The sequence below is a fragment of the Trachemys scripta genome, chromosome 17, assembly GCF_013100865.1.
Source record: "Trachemys scripta elegans isolate TJP31775 chromosome 17, CAS_Tse_1.0, whole genome shotgun sequence".
NCBI classification, from domain to species: domain Eukaryota; kingdom Metazoa; phylum Chordata; order Testudines; family Emydidae; genus Trachemys; species Trachemys scripta.
This window is the reverse complement of record NC_048314.1, coordinates 17450263-17471191: the sequence shown is the minus strand read 5'-3', so window position 1 is coordinate 17471191 and position 20929 is coordinate 17450263. Positions and strand designations below refer to the sequence as shown.

Genomic DNA, 20929 nt, shown 5'->3' with positions numbered 1-20929 from the left:
TTTTCGTATTCTTAATAAATATCAACTAACACCAGTGCTTCTTCAGCAACAAATTAAATAAAAGAAACAAACCAACCTATTTTTGTAGGACCTGCACAAAAGCTGTTATCCTCCCCCCCGGCTCTCGAACAATAGTTAACTAACAGAGGTTATTCCCGGAAGCTACGGTATGCACATTCCTGCTGACATCAATGACAATGCTGGTGGATGACAATCAACCACAAGTACACAAAAAGGAGCCATACCAACTTCTGCTGCATTAGAAATATAAGGAAAGGGGAGCAGGGGAAAATAAGTGTGGGTCAAATAAGAGCACTCAAAATTAGTAGGAAAAGAGGTTTTATTATAGTCAGTCCTCTAATGAAATGCTACAATAGACAGAGAGCAATAAGCTATAAAAATACACTGGCCAATGTCCCTTTAATGAGGATAGTGTTTTTTTATCTTGTTAAGGTGTCAATTCTTTTCCCTCCCCTGACAGCATTTTTGAATTTTCTTTGCAAATTAACCTCTAGCAGAAACCTTTTATGATGTCTTCATCCCACTTACCTTATAGATCAAAATGTGAAACCTGGACTGCCCTACGTGCAATGCATGTAAGAGAACAGCACAGAAACCAATGGGATTGAATATTATTAAAAACGTGTCCCCTACCTTGCTTTGTGGGTTCTGTTCCCTTGGGGGCTGGTCAGGGTAATGGTAGCGTTCGAAAACTGAGTCTCTGATGAAGTGTTGATTATTTTGTCGCTGCTCAGCTCCATGTAGGTGCCGTTGATGCTGTACGTCACCACCCCTTCATTGTCTTCATAGTCAACGTAAAGGCTGTCTATGTGCGACCCCACGGAGTTGATTGGGTCCCCTTGGGCAAAGATGCTATTCATGGTCATGTTCCGAACTAATTCTTTCGAGTCCGAGGTTTTGTCCAGAAGCTTGTCGGTAATTGCATTTTCTGACAGGAACTCCTTGGAGGTGAATCGCGAGTCAAAGTCTCTGTCATCTCTGTCTGTCAGGTAAGCAGACCTGGTTGCGTTTGAATCTGGATTGGAGCAAAGGGGGGACAGAACAACAACCACAAAATAAACTCAACACGGAGATGGGAGAAGCAGAAAGTGCAGGCGATGGGTCTGTGCAGCTGCGTCAAGGGACAGCGGGAGTGGCTGGTGGTATCTGTGGCAGTAGTTCACAGGCAGTTAGGCCCTGTGGATCACACTTACTCACACTGGAGGACTGGGTGTTCATAGCTGCCAGGTCCTGAAGAGCTTCTTCAGTTACATGTGTCACAGGAGCAAGCTTTTGTTAAGGGAAAATCGTGGTTTTGCTCCACTCCCCACTACTGCAGACGTTCTGTCCAGCACTGAGAAGACAGAATAAGCCACAGCTCTCCCTGTCCTACCACAACCAGGGGCTGGAGGCTGGGTTGGGTGAGGCGCCGGGGTAGTGGGAATGCCGGGAGATGGTGCTGGGTTCTGTGGGGGGCAGGCTGGGAGGGTATAGAGGGGAGCTGGATGGAGGCGGGTTGGGTAGGGATGGGAGATGCTGGGCAGGGGTGAGTGTAGGTGCTGGATGGGGGCTGCTGGGTTGGGTGGGTGTAGGGGGGTTTTGGGTGGGTGTAGGAGGGTACTAGGGGGTTGGGGATGCTGGGGTGGGTGAGTTGAGTGGGGGGTGACGGGTGCTGTGTTGGGTGGGTGTAGTAGGGTGCTGTAGTAGGGGGGCGGATTGGATGGGGGATGAGGAGTCCTGCGTTGGGTGGATGTAGGGAGGTGTTGGGTTGAATGGAGGAGGTTTGGGTGCTGGGTGGGCGTAGGGGGTGCTGGGGTGAGTGAGTTGGGTGGGAGGAGAGGGGTGCTGGGTTGGGTGGGAGTAGAGGGGTTCTGGGTGGGTGTAGGAAGGTACTGGGGAGAGGACTGGGGGAAGAGCCTACTGCAGCTGCCTCCTGACATTGGGAAGAGGGAGATAGAAAGGCAGCCTGCAAAGCAAACACTGCCATGGCCTCCTGCGGCTGGGATGTGCAACTGCAGCCATCCCTACAGCCCAGCCAGAAACCAGACCCCCTCCAGGCAAAGAGGATGGATAAGCAGAGACATTTGTACGAGCCCTCCCAGGATTCCAAAAAAATTAACCAAGGAAGCAGAACTTGTCTCAACAAAAACTCAGAAAAGCAGCATTGCAAAGTCCGGGTCTCCTCCTTACCTTTGGGTTGTTTGCCCTTCAGTTTAGGTTCACAGTCAATTGCTTCTGCTCTTTCATAAACTTCATTGGTTTCCTGACCTTTGCTCAAGTTCAGGTCTTCCTCAGTGTCCTGCCTCCCAAACACCTGGTTCGCCAGATCTATCCTTTCCCTGGAGAGTTTCCCGAAGTAGCTGGCATTGCGCTGGCTAAACCCCAAAGGCACTTCTCCATCGAACTCTCTGCTCTCCTCGCTCTCGGATTCAGAAAAGGTGTAGTAGATAGGCTGAATAATTTTTGAATGTGGCTTCCTTAGAAGAGTATATTCAAATGTTATGGATGGGTTCTTGCCGTTTTGGTTCCATACCTAAAGAAAGCAAATTAAATTACTGTTAACCAAGATGTAATGTATTTTTGGCATAGAATTCTACATTTTGCCTTATTGTCTCAAAATGGCTGCTGGTTAGTACCTATTTATCCATTTTTAATGTGCCTTTTGCCATATCATTAGGGATTGAGGTCATATCATATATCTATTGTAACTGGCACCACAGAAAGTTATCATAAATTATTTGGCAGTGTTGCCCAGTGGATACAGCACTAGATTGGGAAATCTAGGTCCTAGTCCTAGCTCTTCCACCGACTGACGGTAAGGACTTGGGCAAGCCACTTATCCCCTCTGTGCCTCATTCACCCAGTCTGTAAAATGGGGATAATGATACTTTACAATTTTTTTCTCTCCCGCGCTTGGAGATCTTCGCATGAAAGGTGTGGGGAAAGACTTTGGTAATAATGAATCATTCTGAAAAAAATCATCAGCTGACCACAGACAATTGGCCAACAGAAAACAAAAGCTCAGTCTGCCCAATGAATTACATGCTATGAATTAGTCATTCCGCAATTCTGATCATTGCAAAACCCACAGAAGTGGGGGGAATTCCCCCCTGTGCAGAGGGCTGCTACAAAGGCAGTGCACCATTTAAGTCTCATTTAACCCCTGAGGGACTGAAGAAAAAGCTGCACAGACCTTGAAATCCATCATTACTGTTACCATCATCCCTTCTGGAAAAAAAAAGAAAAGAAAAGAAACATCTGATAATGCGGTGCTGGAGAAAATTCTCAAGGCACCAGCCGTCCCATGGCTATTTGCTAATCATTTCCCTGAGATATAAAGGGGCTTCCAGTGTCTTCAATGCAAGCCATGTATAGGGAACCCAGGACAGAATTTGGCTCAGAGGGTGAAATTCACCCCGTAAAGAGGCCCATTTAAGGGATGCATGGCCGGTGTGCAGGTTCTCTGCATAGGGATGAATTTCTTTCCTTTCCTTGCAGTGAAACCCATAATAGCAGTAATATTGTGTTTTAAGATTTGGGCAGTTTTTTGTTTGACGGCCCAATTGTCTTCTCTTTTTCAGTTGACTGAGATACTAATGCCAAGGAGAAGAACAGACAACCCCCCCACACACCCAAAATGCCCAGGCTTGTCATCCATCCAAAATGATAATTTAATAAACCAGCATTCATTAAAGCCAGATCTGCCTCTGAAAGGCTCCCGTGTTCTCTCTGAACTGGTGATGCCAGTAAAACAATGTGTTAGTTAGCAACATGGGGCCAGGCTCACCCCCAAGATCCTCTTTCCCTGTGGGGAGTAAGTTTACTGAGTGGGATGTTCATCCACGGCAAGGGGAAACTTTCCAAATTCCTTAGGGGGCTGCCCCAGGGAGCCATCAAATCAATGCAACTCTCAGCTGTCCAACCCCACCCCATCAAGGGCTGCTCTGGGGGCTACCATGTAAAGTGCAAGTTGCAGGCTGCTTGTACCTCTGCTCCCTGCGGCCTTATCAATCCAATACCAGAGGAGAATCTGGTTCTGACCTGCCTCACCTCTCCTTGCTTGTCATGTTCCAACAGGCTCCTCCCTGAATTGCATTTTTTGCCACAGCTAGAAAACTCAGTGGGGAAATGTCTGCATTAGCAGCAAAGAAGCCACTCTGCAGTCATGGAGTAGCTGCTGTTTTATGGCCGGGGAGAGGAAAACTTCCTCCCAAGCCCTGTGGACAGTGTTCAAATTATAGGGGGGAAATAGGAGGGCCTTGACTGTCAAGTGGCTTGCTTTAATTTCAACATTTGTGAGAAGGGTGCTTCCCACCAGGGCCGGCTCCAGGGTTTTGGCCACCCCAAGCAGCCAAAAAAAAAAAAAAAAAAAACGCGATCTGCGGCGGCAATTCAGTGGGAGGTCCTTTGCTCCCAGCGGGAGTGAGGGACCGTCCGCCGAATTGCCGCCGAATATCTGGACGTGCCGCCCCTCTCCGGAGCGGCCGCCCCAAGCACCTGCTTGCCAGGCTGGTGCCTGGAGCCGGCCCTGCTTCCCACCCCCACCTGTAATTCAAGCACCACCTGTAAAGATCCCCAGCATGTAGCTCAGCTACTGGGACTGCATCCAGAGGATGTGACCACCAGTACGAATGTGGTTAAGAAACACACGAGAGGAAACATATCAGTAGGATTCAACTGTTCTCTTCCTGCAATTCCTATCCCTGCAAATATAAAAAGCCAGCGCACACCATTATATTCAAGCCTTGATTAGTCGGCCCCTGGGCGACGATATATTCTATGCCAGTCTCATAAACATCCATAGGCCGCCTGTACTTGAACACCGTGCCTGCAATGTTGAAGTTCTTTGGGCTGTCGACTTTGTAATTCCCATTGAAAAAATAGTATCCAGCTTCATCTGCAACAGCTTAAAAAGACAGAGAGAGCAGGTAATCAGCTTCAGCTAATGAAAAAGAAATAGGCAATCACAGAAATGTTGGGTTGGAAGGGACCTCAAGAGGTCATCTAGTCCAGTCCCCTGTGCTGAGGCAGGACCAAGTCTACCTAGATAATCCCTGATGGGTGTTTGTCTAACGAACCTGTTCTTAAAAACTTCCCAAGGACAGAGATGCCACAACCTCCATTTTAACCTATTTCCAGTACTTAACTATCTTTATAGTTAGAAAGTTTTTCCTACTATCTAACCCCAAATCTCCCTTGCTTCAGATTAAACTGATTATGTCTTAATCGTTGCTATTTGCTATTTGCTTCTCATACACAGTTCAAGTATCTTTATTTCCTGGATGATGATAATATCTGACATTTACTTAGGTTATTATATTTGTTTTATAATAATATCTTCAACATCATTAATATCACAATGAACATTTATTTTACAATAATAAGCAATAACAATAATACCGATCTCATATATAGTGTTTTTCATCCATAGACCTCAAAGTGCTTTACAAAGGTCAGCATTATCAATATCATAATAAGTTTATTGCCATTGTTATTTTATTTCCACATCAGTATTTTGTGCACGTGTGCAAGACTGTAAAAAGCAGGGACAGTCATTTATTACATGTTTGTACTGGGCCTCGCCAAGGGGGCCCAACCTGAATGTAGCCTTTTGGCCCCAATATGCATGTTAAAATAATAAAGGTTTCACTTGCTGTAGACAAACTGGTTGTGTTTCATGACTCTGTGCACCAGGAGTTCCATTTTTTAGAAAATGAAACAGATTATCCTTCTCTTGGCACATGGAAATCTTGCCACCTAAGCCATGGTTCTAATAACCATGGAGCTTGAAGGCAGCATCAGAACCTGACATTAGCTGAAGCATATGTGTGAGTCACTTGAGCAGAGTCAATTTGCCCACACCATCCAATTCCTGTACCGATCTGAAACCCGCATTCAGTCATGGGCATTAGCCACCTTCCACCACAATATCAACGAGGCAAACATCTAAGTCATATTTGCTTTTTACTGAGTGCATGTTGTAGCCAATGTACTTTCACTGAAATGCAGAAATTCCATGGGATCAAGAAAGAAATGAAGGTGCACGGCAATTATTTGAGATCAAGGACGTGCCTCTGTTACAATTTTCTGCAACAACAGTAATATACATTGTTCAATGGTTCAGAGTTCAAGCAACTGCCTGGGCCAGATACTCAGCGGGTGTAAATCAGTGTAGCTCCATTAACTTCAACAGAGCTATGACGAGTTACACCAGTTGAGGATTTGGTCCATGTCTGCAAATGTATTCTCAACAAATGCGTTTACTTGCAAAGAAAAAATGAATACACACACACACAATTTTTAGCGAAGTACCAAGAGGTTATACGCACCCAAAACATCTGCCGATTTTTTCCGTTCTACTATCTGGATATCTCTGGCTCCAGCAGGAATGTGCGTTACCAGAGAATAGCCTATGGAAAACTATACATTAATGAAAGGAAAACCTTGTAACCGATAATATGAACAAAGATGAGTTCAAGAATCAAGATTGGCCACTTTTCAGGAAAGATGGCTTTCTGAACATTTGATCCTTCCCAATTACATTTTTTAAATGATAGACATTAATAACCATCATATTACTTATAACGTCCATCCATATAAGGTAGCTTTCCTGCTTCTTTTTCCAGGGGTGAAAACCACCATAGCAGTAACCTGACATTACTTCATCAACTTAAACAGAGCGACATCAGTTTGCACCAGTTGAGGATCTCGCCCACAATCTCTGACTAAGAGTCTGTCTCCACTGCAATCAGAGATGTGACTGCAGCACATGTACACATATGCAAGCTATCTTTGGTCTCGTTAGCTTAAATAATAATAGCAATGAAGACATGGCTGCAGTGGAGACAGACCCAAAGGCACATTTTACTGGACCTTCACACACTGAGACTGATCTTGAAAACTATTTGTAAACCAGCATCCGTTTGCCTTATAATGTAGCTCCAATTGTGTTGATTGCACTAAGGAAAATACTAACAGTATTTTTGAACCCATAGTTTGTGTCCTACTGTTCACCCCATTTATATTTCTCATGCAATTAAATCAGAATAATGTTATGACCAATAATAAGATTTACAGTTATACACACTAAGAAAAGGAAAATCAAATCACATTCATCAATGTGTAAAATGATCCTCATATTGGACAGGAAGAAATTATTTTTCCATATAGATCCAGGCACACTTGTCTATGAATATTATGGGGGTGGGGAGGGTTATACCTTATTTAGAAGCATCAAGTACTGATCATTAGGGCTGCCATTTGCTATGGGGTTAGAGCAGCAGTTGCCCCCCACAGACCCTGTATGTTCCACCCTCCCGCACTGACTTTCCAAGCTAGAATACAATCCCACGTAAAGTTCTCCATGCTAACACAACTTTACGACCCGCCAGAATTCTTCTGAAAAGACACCCCCGCTGCCCACTACTGGAATCAGGATATCGGGCTAAATGAACTAGTTATCAGATCCAGTATGGAAAAAATCCTAGGTTCCTAGAATTATTTTCTTGAAATAGTCTGAAATATGATCTTGAAAACGGCCTCAGAAGTACCGAACTGCTACCCTGTGATGTGGAGAAGGTAGATTAGAAGGGAGAAAGCCTCAAAAGTGTTAAGGGTAATATATGAGTGTTTGAGATCTTCATAACTGCATCTAAAGTCTGTAGGTTGCAGATCAAATACAATGAACTGTTGTAAGAAGGGCTATTTGAAAACTTTTATTAGCTACAGCAGCTAGCCTGGTAGTTGGACATTGGTGCATTTCTTGGCTGGTCACTCAGGAGCCACCATTGTTTAGGATGACGAGCCTGATTCTCCTCTCACTTACATTGATTTGATACCAGTGTAACTGCCGGACCACATCCTCAGCAGGTGTAAATTGGTGTAGCTCCACTGAAGTCAATAGAGCTGTGCTGATTCACACCAACTGAAGATGTCAACCATTGATTTTAATGGAGTTATTCCTAATTTGCACCAGCGTAAGTGAAAGAAGAATTAGGCTCTAATGCTTTATGCTGTACTAACTCCGGGAATCCTAGTTTTTCAAAGGTATCCTAGCTTCCCATTGTGGTAAAGCCTTTATTCCTCGCTTTAGTGGTAGCTAGAAATAAAACCTTAAAACTGAGATTGGTCCATTTGTATAACTCTGCTGCTCCAAGATTCAGTGTAATGAGGCCCAGAGTTTGGATCAGTGTAATTCTCAATCCTGTATCCTTTAAAAGAAGGGTTTCCCCTGTCCTAAAACATAAGAGTGACAGTCTTAAGAAAAGACAGAACATGAAAAAAGGAAAGAAACCCAGAAAACAACAGGGCATTTGGTAGTATTTTGAAACTGAAACTAATGTATCAAAAAAGCTACGTTAAAAGACATACGCTATAAATATGGGAAAGGGTAATGTAAAGTCTTACCGAGATGAGAATTTCCTTTTCTGTAACTCCCAGTTACATGAGTGCAGCTACTCCCATCCCCTTGGCAAACCCCACATTTATCCAACATGTGGGTGGAAAATAGAATCCCATCACATCCAATTGGCTAGAAAAATGGTAAATAGAGTATTGAGGGCCAGGCAAATATTGCACCCATTGTAATTTTCTGAATGCTACTGACAATATTTTTGCTATAATGTTTAACAACCTCACATTTTCCAGACACGCAAACCCCTCGGAAATCAGTGTATTTGCAGGATGTTCCATCCCGAGCCTGAACCATTAACTGTCTCTGACCATCCACAGTGGTGCAATGGAGGTCACAGGGCTTGCTAGAAATGTGAACATAGTCATCTAAGGGGAAAGGATATAAACATAGATTCAAAACAGGAGAAACACAATCATTCATCCTACCAATGTCAACTAATGTCTGCTAAGAGAGATAACAACATCAATGGTATGATGAACTGCACGGTTAGCCACATTTCAGGAGCTACCATCTTCAGGGTTTGGAAGCCAGATTAGGGATTGCAGTTCTGAGAGCAGGACAGGCCCAGCATTGCAAATCCTTGCACTGGGAAGTGGTCCTTAACTCCTGCACGTCATACCATGCACTAATGTTATCAATTATATATACATTAGGGCTGAGAATTTTCAAAGCTGCTTAGCGGATGGGCATCTCCAAGGCAGCTTTGAAAAATCTGTGTATTTATAAACTATAGAGCTAACATCAGTCCATGGGATTACTTGCAGGAGTAAGGACTACTCACCCATGTAAGGGGTTGCAGTATAATACAAATGTGTGCTTAAATATATCTATACCTGATATATAGCTATGTCATACGTATACACGTTATATATCTAATAACTATATATATTAAAATATACTTTTATATCTATGGAGATTAAATAGGTAGACTAACACAGAGATAACATAAGATTTACAGCTGTATACAGACAAGCACTGCAAACTCTTTGACGCGTTTTAATTTGAATTTGTTAATTAACTCATTTGGGCTGTGTTCACCCCCACTCCCCTCCCCCCACTGCATTTGCTTTCCACCGATATTCAGGTGGCTAAATCCACTGGCAGGAACATTCACTGAAACAGTGAATTTTAAGTGGATATTGAAGAATATTCACAGAAAGCAAATTGCAAATTCATGTTTGCTCCAGAAACCTGATTCTAAGAGTTAAACTCAACTAGTCAGGGAACAGAAATATACCAGCTGGCCTATATGTCCCATTACAACAGCATGAATTTCAAAATAGCCTTTTTCAGAATCTCACAATGAGCTGCTCGCATATCAGCTACAGATCAAGAATTATTCACTGAAACTATCCAGTGAATAATTTCCAATAGTGAATATATTTGTGGAAATTTCCACCTGGCCACAGAAAAGAGGCTAAAGAAATGATTGATTATGAATCATTTATCCACCTTCATATTATGGGCCACATTCTACCAGACAGGCCTGACCTGGACAGGGGATGGGGTGCACCATGGACTTGTATCACTGTAGGAGAGACAAAGAGAAGGCATGAGGCACCAGTGCTCCCTGCTATGTACAGGTCTGCAGGCAGCACCTTCTTTTTGGATGGTGCATCTTGCTCCACTCTTAATGTAAAAGGAGTGGCAGGTTTCTGGCTCCACCTCCTCCCTGCCCCCATTAGGGTGATGCAAGCGCTCCCAATGCTCCCCTGAATGTCCCTGGCTCTTGCACAGAGTGACACAAGGGTTCTCCTGGCACCCCCAGACAAAGCCCAGTCATGATGGGTAAAATTTTCAAAAGCACCTTGGGATGCGAACTCCCATTTTCAAAAGAGACTTAGACCCAGGCTGTTAAAGGTATTTAGGTGTTGCCATATTCAGTGTTGCAATGCCTGACTGATTTAGGAGCCTAACTCTTATTTTGAAAATGAGATTTAGACTCCTAAATCAGTTAGGCATTGCAATGCTGAGCGCAACCACAACTAAATACCTTTAAAAATCTGAGCCTTAGGCACTCGGGGCCAGATTGTCAAAGATCATTTTCAAAGCTATCCAGGCAACTAAAGATGCAGATAGGGAACTTTGTGGAATTTTCAGAAGTGCCTAACTCTCATTGAAGTCAATGGGAGTTAATGCCTAGATGCTTTTGAAAATCCCACTCAGTCCTGTCTGCATCTCTAGCTGCCTAAATAAAAACCTTTAAAAATCTGGTCCTTAGGAGCCAAAGTTTGATGGAAAAATCTATAGCTAAGTGCCTGAGTCATTTCTGAATATGGGATGTAGGCTCCAAGGTCACACAGGCAATTTAAACAGGTTTATCCTATATAACCATTGAATTGACTTGTTTCATTTCAGTGACACTCGATAAAACAGAGAGCTATTTACAGAGGTGATATGTGTGTGTGACCAAATGTCACTGAAATGAAATGAGTCAGTTCCATGGCCACACTGAACTCTTCATTGGACATTTTGCTTGGGCAAACCAGCTTCTAATGGCTGAAACAGTCCATCTCTCCATGTTCTCTCGTCTATTAGATCTTTAACACTCAAGCTGCAAGTCCAGAGTCACCGAAGTCAATGGGCGTGTTGCCCGAGAGAGGACTGCAGGATCCAGCCTTTCAGCTAATTTGTAATTTTTCTTTTTTTACAAGTGCTTTGTGGCTGCCGAATGCTCCTGTGAGCCTGGGCAGGTGGTGTCCCTGAATCTTCCTGAAGAATACAGCATTGTAACGATCCAAATATTTTGGCTAAGCGTTATAGAACACACAAAGAATGTCTTGTTACCAGGATATAAAGGTTTCCATTGATACGTTCTTCCGTTATACACATGGGAGTTAAATGATGAACACTGTTCCTCTCGAAAGCTCCTTCCGGTGGGAGGGCACTCCTAGAATGGGATACATTAATATCCTGATGAAAACAAAACGCAGTAAAGGTTTCTGGCACACCTCAACTGGCCGCTTCCACAATTAGCATTTCACGGCCTGCTCCAGTCCATGGAGCCTGGCTGCTACCTATGTCTTAAAGGGCCTAGTACTGCAAAGTGCTGAGTGCCTTCTGCAAGGTAGCTCGGCTCCTTCTGCTCCCACCGGAGTTGTCATCAGAGCACCTGACACACAGCGGTGCTGGGGCAGTTCTGCTGCGGGGGAGTAGGGAGGCTGTGCAGGCACTGCTTGAAACTTTCTCTGTGGTCCTACAACCCGTGGGCAAGGAAAGAGGCAGTTCCACCAACCAAAATCCCCACTTATAGGGTGCAGCTGCTACCACCAACCACGGGCTATAACTGGCTAAGATGCTGAACTGAGTTCTGTTTCCAGCTCTTCTACAGGCTTACTCTGCAAATGAGGCCAAGTCACTTCATCTTTCTATGCCTCAATCCCCTATCTGTCAAATGGGGGACAATGCCGCTTCCCTACCACAAAGGGGTTCTGTGAGGTGTTCAAATCCTGCAGTGATGGGAGCCATCGAAAAGCCAAGAATCAAAATACAGTCACTTGGTTTTGGACATGTGGCAAGATGAATGCCTGTGAGTTTCCCAGCTACCCAGAAATACTGTTGTATTAAGGGATCCGGATTAAAAATATATTATTCAGAACATTTCCAATGAGAAAAGAATATTCTTACTTGTACTTTGCAGAGCTGGTATCTTTTGGATGTCCCAGTGCAAGTTTTGTTAGCAAGCCCACTCACTGACTTTCTTCTGAATAAAGAAATGATGGTTAGAATCTCTGACAAACAAAATCTACATTCCCTGTCTTTTGTAGGGGTTCCCGTAAATAGTGGCAATGCCTTAAACCATGATGCCATTTACTTCAATTACTATCATTGCTTATTAAGTTTATTACGGTAGCACCCAGAGGCTCCAGTGTGCTAGGGCCCCACTGTGATAGGTGCTATGAACATTTACTAAAAAGACAGCCAGTCTTCGCCCCAAAGGCAATCTATTTCAGTGGGTGCAGGAATAGGCTTCTATTTAACTGTTAAGTTACAGTTCAAGCCACCACAGAATTTTTGACAGGTTTCAGAGTAGCAGCCGTGTTAGTCTGTATCAGCAAAAAGAACAGGAGTACTTGTTAGTCTCTAAACATCTACACTACAGCGGGGAGTCGATTTAAGATACGCAAATTCAGCTACGTGAATAGCGTAGCTGAATTCGACGTATTGCAGCCGACTTACCCCGTTGTGAGGACGGTGGCAAAATCGACTTCTGCCGCTTTTTGTCGGCGGCGCTTACTACCACCTCCGCTGGTGGAGTTAGAGCGCCGATTCGGGGATCGATTGTCGCGTCCCGACGGGACACGATAAATCGATCCCCGAGAGGTCGATTTCTACCCGCCGATTCAGGCGGGTAGTATAGACCAGACCTTAGGAGCCAGAAGTACTCCTGTTCTTTTCACAGAATTTTTGTTAATTACTCTATTTAGACATGAAATGTGATTAGATAGATAGATAGATAGATAGATAGATAGATAGATAGATAGATAGATAGATAGATAGATAGATAGATAGATAGATAGATAGATAGATCTTTTTCAGGATTATATGCTTTAGTCAAGCACAAGTTATTGAGCATATACAGGAATAACTTCATGAAATTCCATGACTTGTGTTATACAGGGGGTGAGACAGATGATCTAATGGTCCCTTATGGCTCTAAAATCTATGACTCTATTAATTTAGTGGCTTGAGAGGAATGAGATGGTGGTTTTAGCCCAGCTTCTAGAAGACAAACATCCACATCATAAAAACACCCAGTCTCACTGGCACTGACAGACACTCTATTTGGTTGCACGAGCAGAAAGGCTGCAGGTTCATTGAATGGAGAGAGCAAGGTGACAGCCTTCTCCCCCTCGGAGGGGGCCCTTCCTGCTCAGGAGTGGAGCACGACAGCACGTGTGTGTGTGTCCCTGTTCTATGGACAGACGTAGATGGTCATTCTCCAGGGCTTTCAATCCAGCACATTTCACCAATGACACATTTACTATGGTGTAATTTACAGGACCAAATTCACCTCTGGGATCCAAAGGCTAATATCCATAGATTTCAGTGGGGTTGCCAGAATGTGACCGAGAGCAGAATTTTGTGCAGTTTGCCTAACAGGTCAGGTAGATGGTGTTACAATTTTCTGTCCATGTAGTACACGTGTGTCACTTAATTATTCTGACAGTACCTCTGCCGAAGGCAGTGCCTTTCCTGGGATTTGACACCTCCCCCACAGGTTCTTGTGCATGCTGTCCATTTGGTCCACTCCCCCCACCAGTATGCCGTGACATCTGCTCCTTCTTCGAGGCTGTTTGACGTCTGTGCGTTATCCTATTCGCAATGCCGGGCATTCATGTTCAGAAGAGAAGAGGCGTTAAACATTTACACTGCCGAGTTAGCATGACTAGGAGTTCTGCACTCAGAGATACCAGGCCCCAAGACAGCAGACCCCACTCAGGGCCAAAACTGGATCCTCTGGGGCAAAGCCCAAGCGAGAGGGCTTTGAGTGTGGGAAAGGTGAGAGTATTAGGGGAATGGGATCACCCTCCAACTGTGGAACAGGGCATAGAGACCCTGAACAGTCTGCCTGTAGAACTTCCCTATCTTGGGGTTTTCTATAGCACCCATCACCATAGTATCCAAGCATAATGGTAGCTGTAACTGCAGCCTGCCGCGCAGCTCCACCATGTGGTGGATCCATGCAGCTCACAGGCCACGTTCTCCTCAACCCACCCCATGCTGCACACTCGTGCACAGAATCACAGTGCAGAGGGGATGAGGAGTCTACCTGAGTGGCTTCTCCATGGCATGGACCCCTATACACAGAAGAGACACAGCATTTCCCACTACAATGGGGGTAGAGCTGTGCAGGAACTGGAAGTGCCGTCTCGTGGGAAATTCCACAATTTCAAAATGTGTTTTTGTTCCAAATTGGAACGAAACGTCAACATTCAGAAACTCCCATGACGTGATATTTTCTGAAAAAATGTGTTTCAGGTCAGTCTAACAATTTCATTTTTATTTTTACTTAATAAATATAATATAATATAATATAATATAATAAATTTCAGAATGCAAAAGTAATTTTGAAACAAAAAATCAAAATGAAACATTTCAATAAGACTGAAATTAAATGTTTTGACCCCATTAAAATGAATCATTTTGATTTTTTTTAAATGAAATTTTGTTGAAATCGACGCATTCCTGCAAAACATTTTTGTGGAATCAGCATTTTCCAATGGAAAACTGTTCTGTCAGAAAATTTTCAACCAGCTCTAATCCAGGGATTTATGCAACTTCTACACCTCCCCCACCCACTTCCCAGAGGCATAGGTTTTCCCCTTCAGTCCTCAATCAGTCAGAATTCCCATTAACTTAAAATGGGAGGTGTGATGGAGTCAGGAGGGGCCCCAAAACCTCCCAGATGAAGACAGTACCCTTAACTCTTCAGTACATTCTGATCCTTGGTCCACACTAAATTCAAACGCAGGATGTTGAAGAGTTAGGTTGATCAACGGGTATGGAATGGCTTCCATACAAGGAGAGACTAAAAGGATTAGGGTTGCTCATCTTTGAAACGAGATCACTAAGGGGGGATATGCCAGAGATCTACAAAATCATGAATGATGTGGGGGAAAAGTGTTATTTACTCTTTCCCACAATATAAAAACCAGGGGTCACCTAATGACATGAATAGGCAGCAGGTATAATATAAACAAGAGGAAGTACTTTTTCATACAACGCACAACTAACCTGTGGAACTCATTGCCACGGGATGTGGTGAAGGTCAAAAGTATAACTGGGTTCAAAAAAGAATAGGTAAGTTCATGGAGGATAGGTCCACCAATGGATATTAGCTAAGATGATAAGGATGGGACCCCATGCTCCAGGGCAACCCTAAACCTCTGATTACCAGAAGCTGTGAGTGGAAGGCAGGGGTGGATCACTCCAACTGGCCTGTTGTGTACACCCCCCTGAAGTTCCGGTACTGGCCCCTGTCGGAAACAGAGTACTGAGCTAGATGGACCATTGGTCTGACCCGATATAGCAGTTCTTCGGTTTAATTACAAAAGCAATGGGAACAGCACCTTCCCAACCCAAAGCAAAACCCTCGCCTGCCTTGTGCGGATGCATGGGTGGTGAAGTAGAAGAGAGAACAGAAAATCTCTTCTCAACCATCTCCCTGGATGCTACAAAGGCTGTGGGTGCACTTAATGCATCCAGTTTCGGTGCATGGCCTGACACTTTGGGAGATGTTCCCTGGCCCCAGCTTTCCTTTGATGACACTGCTGTTAACAGGTGCTGGGGTGATGCACACTGCTTCCATCGGGGAGCAGCAGTAGAGAATGCTAGCAATGGTTCTGCCACCATTCCCGCTCATCCACACCCATCCCTATGGCTGACTCTGGGATCTTAATGGATTGCCACTCTGCACCCACACATGCAGAGCAAGTGTCTTTCTCAATAAACATAGGATTTATCATCTCCGTGGGGGCTAGAAGATTAATTTTTCATTGGGGGGTTATGTTTCCATCCACTCTCCTGGCTACGGAGCTCGATAAATTCTGTGTTTCTTGAGAAAGGATAAGGACGTTCTATGAAAAGGAATCCAAAAATCTAGCAACTGACCAAGAACCGGGGAGAATGAACTGTTCCACCTAACGAACATGCAAAATTATGTGTCATTTTATGTAAACACTGTGGATAAGGTGAGATTCCCTCTTAATGAGACCCAAGTTGCAGAAGGAAAACCTGCCAGTGGAATAACTAACGCATATGTTTAAGAGTCTTTGCTTGCAGATTCCAAAACACAGCGTCAAAATAAGATGTGTGTGCTGGAGAATACCTGGGCTCAATGGGACATGCCTATTTCCCTTTGTGAGCTCAGAAACCAGTCTGCCAGGTAAACACGGAGCTATCCTTTCAGCACCAGCATTTTACCTGCCAAGTTGGTACACTTACCTGAGATATCACAAAGGCAATGTTTCCTACAAAGAGGACAATGGCCAGGGTCCCCTTCAGGTGAGAACTTTCACAGATGAAGATGCTGCTCCAGCGCCATTTGATTATTTTCATTCTGTAAAGCAACAGGCCCAAATGTATGCCATTCAAAACGCTGGTGTAATTTCATTAGCGGCAGATTTTTAGCGATGAGATCCACACTACCGTGTCAGAGCCACTGCGCTTTGGGCTAGATAGAAGGCACAGCGTCAGCTAGCCTGTTTTATTGTGTCAGCACCAAAAGGCAAAATAACCGTGATCAGAAATAAGAATAAGGATTTGTTTACTGGCAAGAACCACTCCCTTGTAAAAAGGACTGATGGACTTTTACAATGGCCATAATTGCTATACAGTTAATTAATTAAAAGAAAATATAGGGGCAGATGTTGAACGGGCGTAAATCGACGTAGCTCCATTTGAGATCAATGTCTCCTCTCAATGGGGCAGTCAGTCTAATTTATTTTCACTTCTTGGTCCCTCCATCACCAGCTTGTGTCCACTGAAGACAATGGAGTCACATCGATTTACACCAGCTGAAGATCTGGTTCTGAAAGAATTGCATGAAAGCACTTGACAGCAAGAGAATTAGCCAAAATGTAGAGCATGTTGGTGCTTTTAAAAGTTGAGTGAAGAGTTGCAAATGCTGTGCAGGAAACATTGAAGAAGCAGAAATGGCTGGACATTTAAAAAGCAAGATCATCTGAATATTTTCTGCTACTGTCACTCAATAATTAAAATGACAAAGGAATTACAATTGACAGCCCTTATTTTTCCTTTTTTCAATAGCAGTTCCTCTTGTTCTATGCTAGTTCCTGCGGATGGAAAAGTCTGTTCCTATAGCAAAGAAATCCTCCAAAGTTAAAATCACAAATGTCAGCCTTTCCTTTCTGTCCCCTACAGCATCTCTGGAAGGAAGGAAGGGTAAAAGAAAACCCAGCAACCCAGAATGACATGACTTTAAAGAAAATGCAGTACAATACCCTAGTCCATTTTAGAGTGAAGTGGAACCCCCACTGTGGGAGACAGAGATGAGCAAGTTCAGGAAATCATGTTTCAAGGCAATCAAAGCACCACATGTTTGAAAGGAAAAACCTCTCTCCTACACTAGACTTCCCTTAAAAAGTAAATATTCAATAAAGTGGGAAGGTAAGTGAGACCTAGACTGCCCATGGGGAGAGGGGGGGAAAGATTGCAATCAGGTCTGGAGCATAAAAGTGTCTCTTCCACCCCTTGAATACTCTCCCCATTTCCCCATCTGAGCTTTTGTAGCAGTTTTAGGAAGGTGGCCCTAGGGGTAAAGTCACCACAAATTTGGCTGGTGTCTGATTTAACGGGATCATCAGTTAGTTTTCTTATTTCTCCTCCCCTGCTCCCCCGCCCCATGTATTGACTTAATATTCTGAAGATGGTTTCCAAAGCTGAGTCCACTGATTAATTGAAGCCCAGAGTTCTTGGCTGTGTGTCCCGGGGACAGGTGGCTGAGACTTGCCTTACACTTGGTTTTCATTAAGACTTCCAGACACTGCTGGTCCAAAGCCAATAAAACAACTTGCTATGGGGTTATCCTTTGTTCAGTCAAAAAAATAAACCGAATCTTTAGGGGAGCAGAGTAGGAGAGAAAACCCCAGCTAAAATAAAAACCTATCAAAAACTGAAGGACAATCAATGAGTCTATGGACAGGAGAGAAATGCAGTGTCCTAATGGCAAAGCAGAGAGAGACAGCTTTAACATCTTTCCCATCCAATAATTCTACAAGGTTATATAACTGTCTCCTGACACATAACATGACTCCAACAAAGTCTAACCTAGCTCCAAAGCGAGGAATCCAGGTGGGGAAACCAGCCTCTCTGAACCTAAAGGGGCTGGTTACTTTTCTGGCACTTCAACAAGTTTTTGCTTGGTTTGGGGGGGGGGAAGAGGGTTGTCTTTTCATATTTTGGTTTCATTTTTTTCTTCTTCTTCCTCTAAATCAATATATTTAAAAACTTGTGTATCATTGCCATGAAAGTACAATAAATAAGCCATACCTTGAAAAACTGGGAAGTGCCAGCAAGGTGCAAGGGGTTTGTTTTAAGGCTGAAGATGCTCCAGACACCAGGTGCAAAGGCTTGTGTGTGGGGGGAAGAGTGAGTAGCAGCAACAGCAGCAGCAGCAGCAAAAGGAGGAGCAGGAGCTGCAGACACACAAACTCTCTCTCTCTCTCTCTCCCTCCCTCTCTCTCTCTCTCTCCTCAAACTTCAAAGGGCAGCCAAAGAGCCTGGGTTTCCAGCGAGGAGGAGCTGCCTAGTGGCTTTCCCAAGTCAGCTTTAGTCGGTTTTATAGCTGTCAGACAGACTGTGAGGAATTCACACTTCTCACCCTGAGATGTCTCTCCCCCCCCCCCAAGCCCAGGGTTTAACCCGCTCAGCTCCCCTGATGCAGGCCAGCAGCAGCCAGCTGGTTTCCTGCAGCGAGGCTGGTGGAGGAGTGGAGCAGGGAGCTGTACGCATGCGTTTCTCCTCACCAAGAGAGAGACAGACACACACATACACAGAGCCAGCAGAGCCAAGCGTTCGCCCCTGGAGTCTAGCGGGGAAGAAGACAGGCCAGGCCAGGCTGAGCGAGACAGCCGCACAGGCTTGCCGGTGGGGCCGACAGAAAGGACGACGCTATCCTACAATCACAGCCCCACCGTCTCCAGGAGAGGGCCGGGCGGGCGACGCTGTCCAAGAGCACAGCCACATTCTTCTCCCGACGCAAGACACACAGCCAGGCGCGCAGATTTATAGCACAGCCAGAGGGAAGCAAAGGGCATCTGAGGCCGTCGGAATGGGAATCCTTCCCCGAGCCGTCAGACGTCGCTAAGGACACGAACAAGGCTCTGCCGTCCCGGAACGGGCACCTTGCTGGGTTGCTGTAATTCAGCTTTGTCATGAGGGTAGGCTGTTGTCCTGTCGCGCGGCCCCCAGCCCGGCGGGCCAGTGGACTGCTCTTCGCCTGCTCACAGCCCTTTGACCGGTCCAGCATGGGTGGCCTATTAGGAGTTCAGTCTCTCGCCGGCATTGCTTTCAGGGTCACTGGAACACGCAAGCCTTCCTACCGTGTCAAGGAAGGACCCAAGGCCTGGTCTACACACAGAAGCTGTGCTGCTTTACGCCCAGTCAAAAAGGGACCCTGGTGGCTCCGGTCGGCACCACCAACCAGGCCATTAAAACTCCAGTTGGCGGCGCAATGGGGGCCGGGACTAAGGCAGGCTCCCTGCCTGCCCTCGCTCTGCGCCAATGCCAGACATGGCAGCAGGTCCTAGCAGCCCCTAGGCGCATGGGCGGCCACGGAGGCTCTGCACACTGCTCCCGCCCCTAGTGCCTGCTCTGCAGCTCCCATTGGCTGGGAACTGCAATCAATGGGAGCTGCGGGGGTGGCACCTGCAGGTGCGAGGGCAGCGCGCAGAGTCTCCCTGGCTGTCCATGCACCTAGGGGATGCAGAGACCTGGCGGCTTCCTGAGAGCCGCAGAAAGTGCCGCCGGGACCTGCACCCAAAACCCCCTCCTGCACCTCAGCCCTGAGCCCCCTCCTGCACCCCAAACCTCTCATCCCCAGCCCCATCCCAGAGCCTGCACCCCCAGCGAGAGCCCTCCATTCCAGAAAAAAATCACTTTCATTCCAGAATATTTCCTCTGCCTCCTAAGTGGAGTGATTATTCCAGAATAAAGTCAGTTTGCTTTTGAAATACAGTGTGTACATTATTCCAGAATAGCTATGGCAGAAAAGTTGTTCAACTATGCTATGCCAGTCAATTTCCCCATAAAGACAAAATGTACGGCGTCTTTACAACAGTATAACTCCACGCTAGGGGTTGTACGGGTATAAGTATATTGGTAAAAAAATCACCCTCCTAGCTGAAATACTACAAAATCTGTGTGTAGACCAAACCTTGATCATTATTTTTATTAAAGTGGAAGAAATTTTCATTCACAGATATGAAGGACCAGATCCTCAAAGGGAGCTAAACAGATCTACGTAGGCTGAAGATCTCAGACTTTTCTCTATCACGCTGGGGCTGTTTGTGACTGTTGGGCATTGGTGGAGAATAGAGATGGTCCATTAGCTTTCTGTGTGTGTGCAAGAAAAACCCAAACATATAATCCATTTAATATGAATTAATAACGGGTTTAATTATATACCGTGGCCAGAGTCTCAGTTGTTATTAATCTGCAAAACTCCATTGATTGAGGCTTGAACAAAAGCACCAGATGCTATTTACCACTAGAGAGAGTATAGTAAATGCAGTGCTCAAACTGAGACAAAGATGCATCTGTACGAAATAGTGAAACACATTTTCCGATGCATACATGTTTGGAGGGTGTGTGTTTGTTGTTGTTTTACTTTGAAAGTAAATATAGGGCTTCTGAAAAGTCTCGGGCTGATAGCTCTCGAGACTGGAATCCTCTCTGTATCCACTGGACGTGCACGGCACAGACAGTGGCAGTGCAAGCTCCCTTGGCCGGCCACCAATGAACTTCAAGTCACTTCTACGAAAGCCCATGGAA

General features: G+C 45.0%; 1 protein-coding gene across 1 annotated transcript in view; it reads right to left on the bottom strand.

Annotated features, from left to right (window-relative positions):
* Positions 1 to 16474, bottom strand: part of ADAMTSL2 (ADAMTS like 2) — a 45430-nt gene extending 28956 nt beyond the window's left edge. The window contains 10 exon segments of the mRNA XM_034752146.1: positions 655 to 1036; positions 2191 to 2533; positions 4731 to 4906; positions 6330 to 6410; positions 8407 to 8530; positions 8633 to 8778; positions 11201 to 11303; positions 12041 to 12116; positions 13587 to 13729; positions 16361 to 16474. Of these exon segments, the coding sequence (XP_034608037.1) occupies positions 655 to 1036; positions 2191 to 2533; positions 4731 to 4906; positions 6330 to 6410; positions 8407 to 8530; positions 8633 to 8778; positions 11201 to 11303; positions 12041 to 12116; positions 13587 to 13729; positions 16361 to 16474 (1688 nt within the window).
* Between the last annotated feature and the right edge of the window lie 4455 nt (positions 16475 to 20929).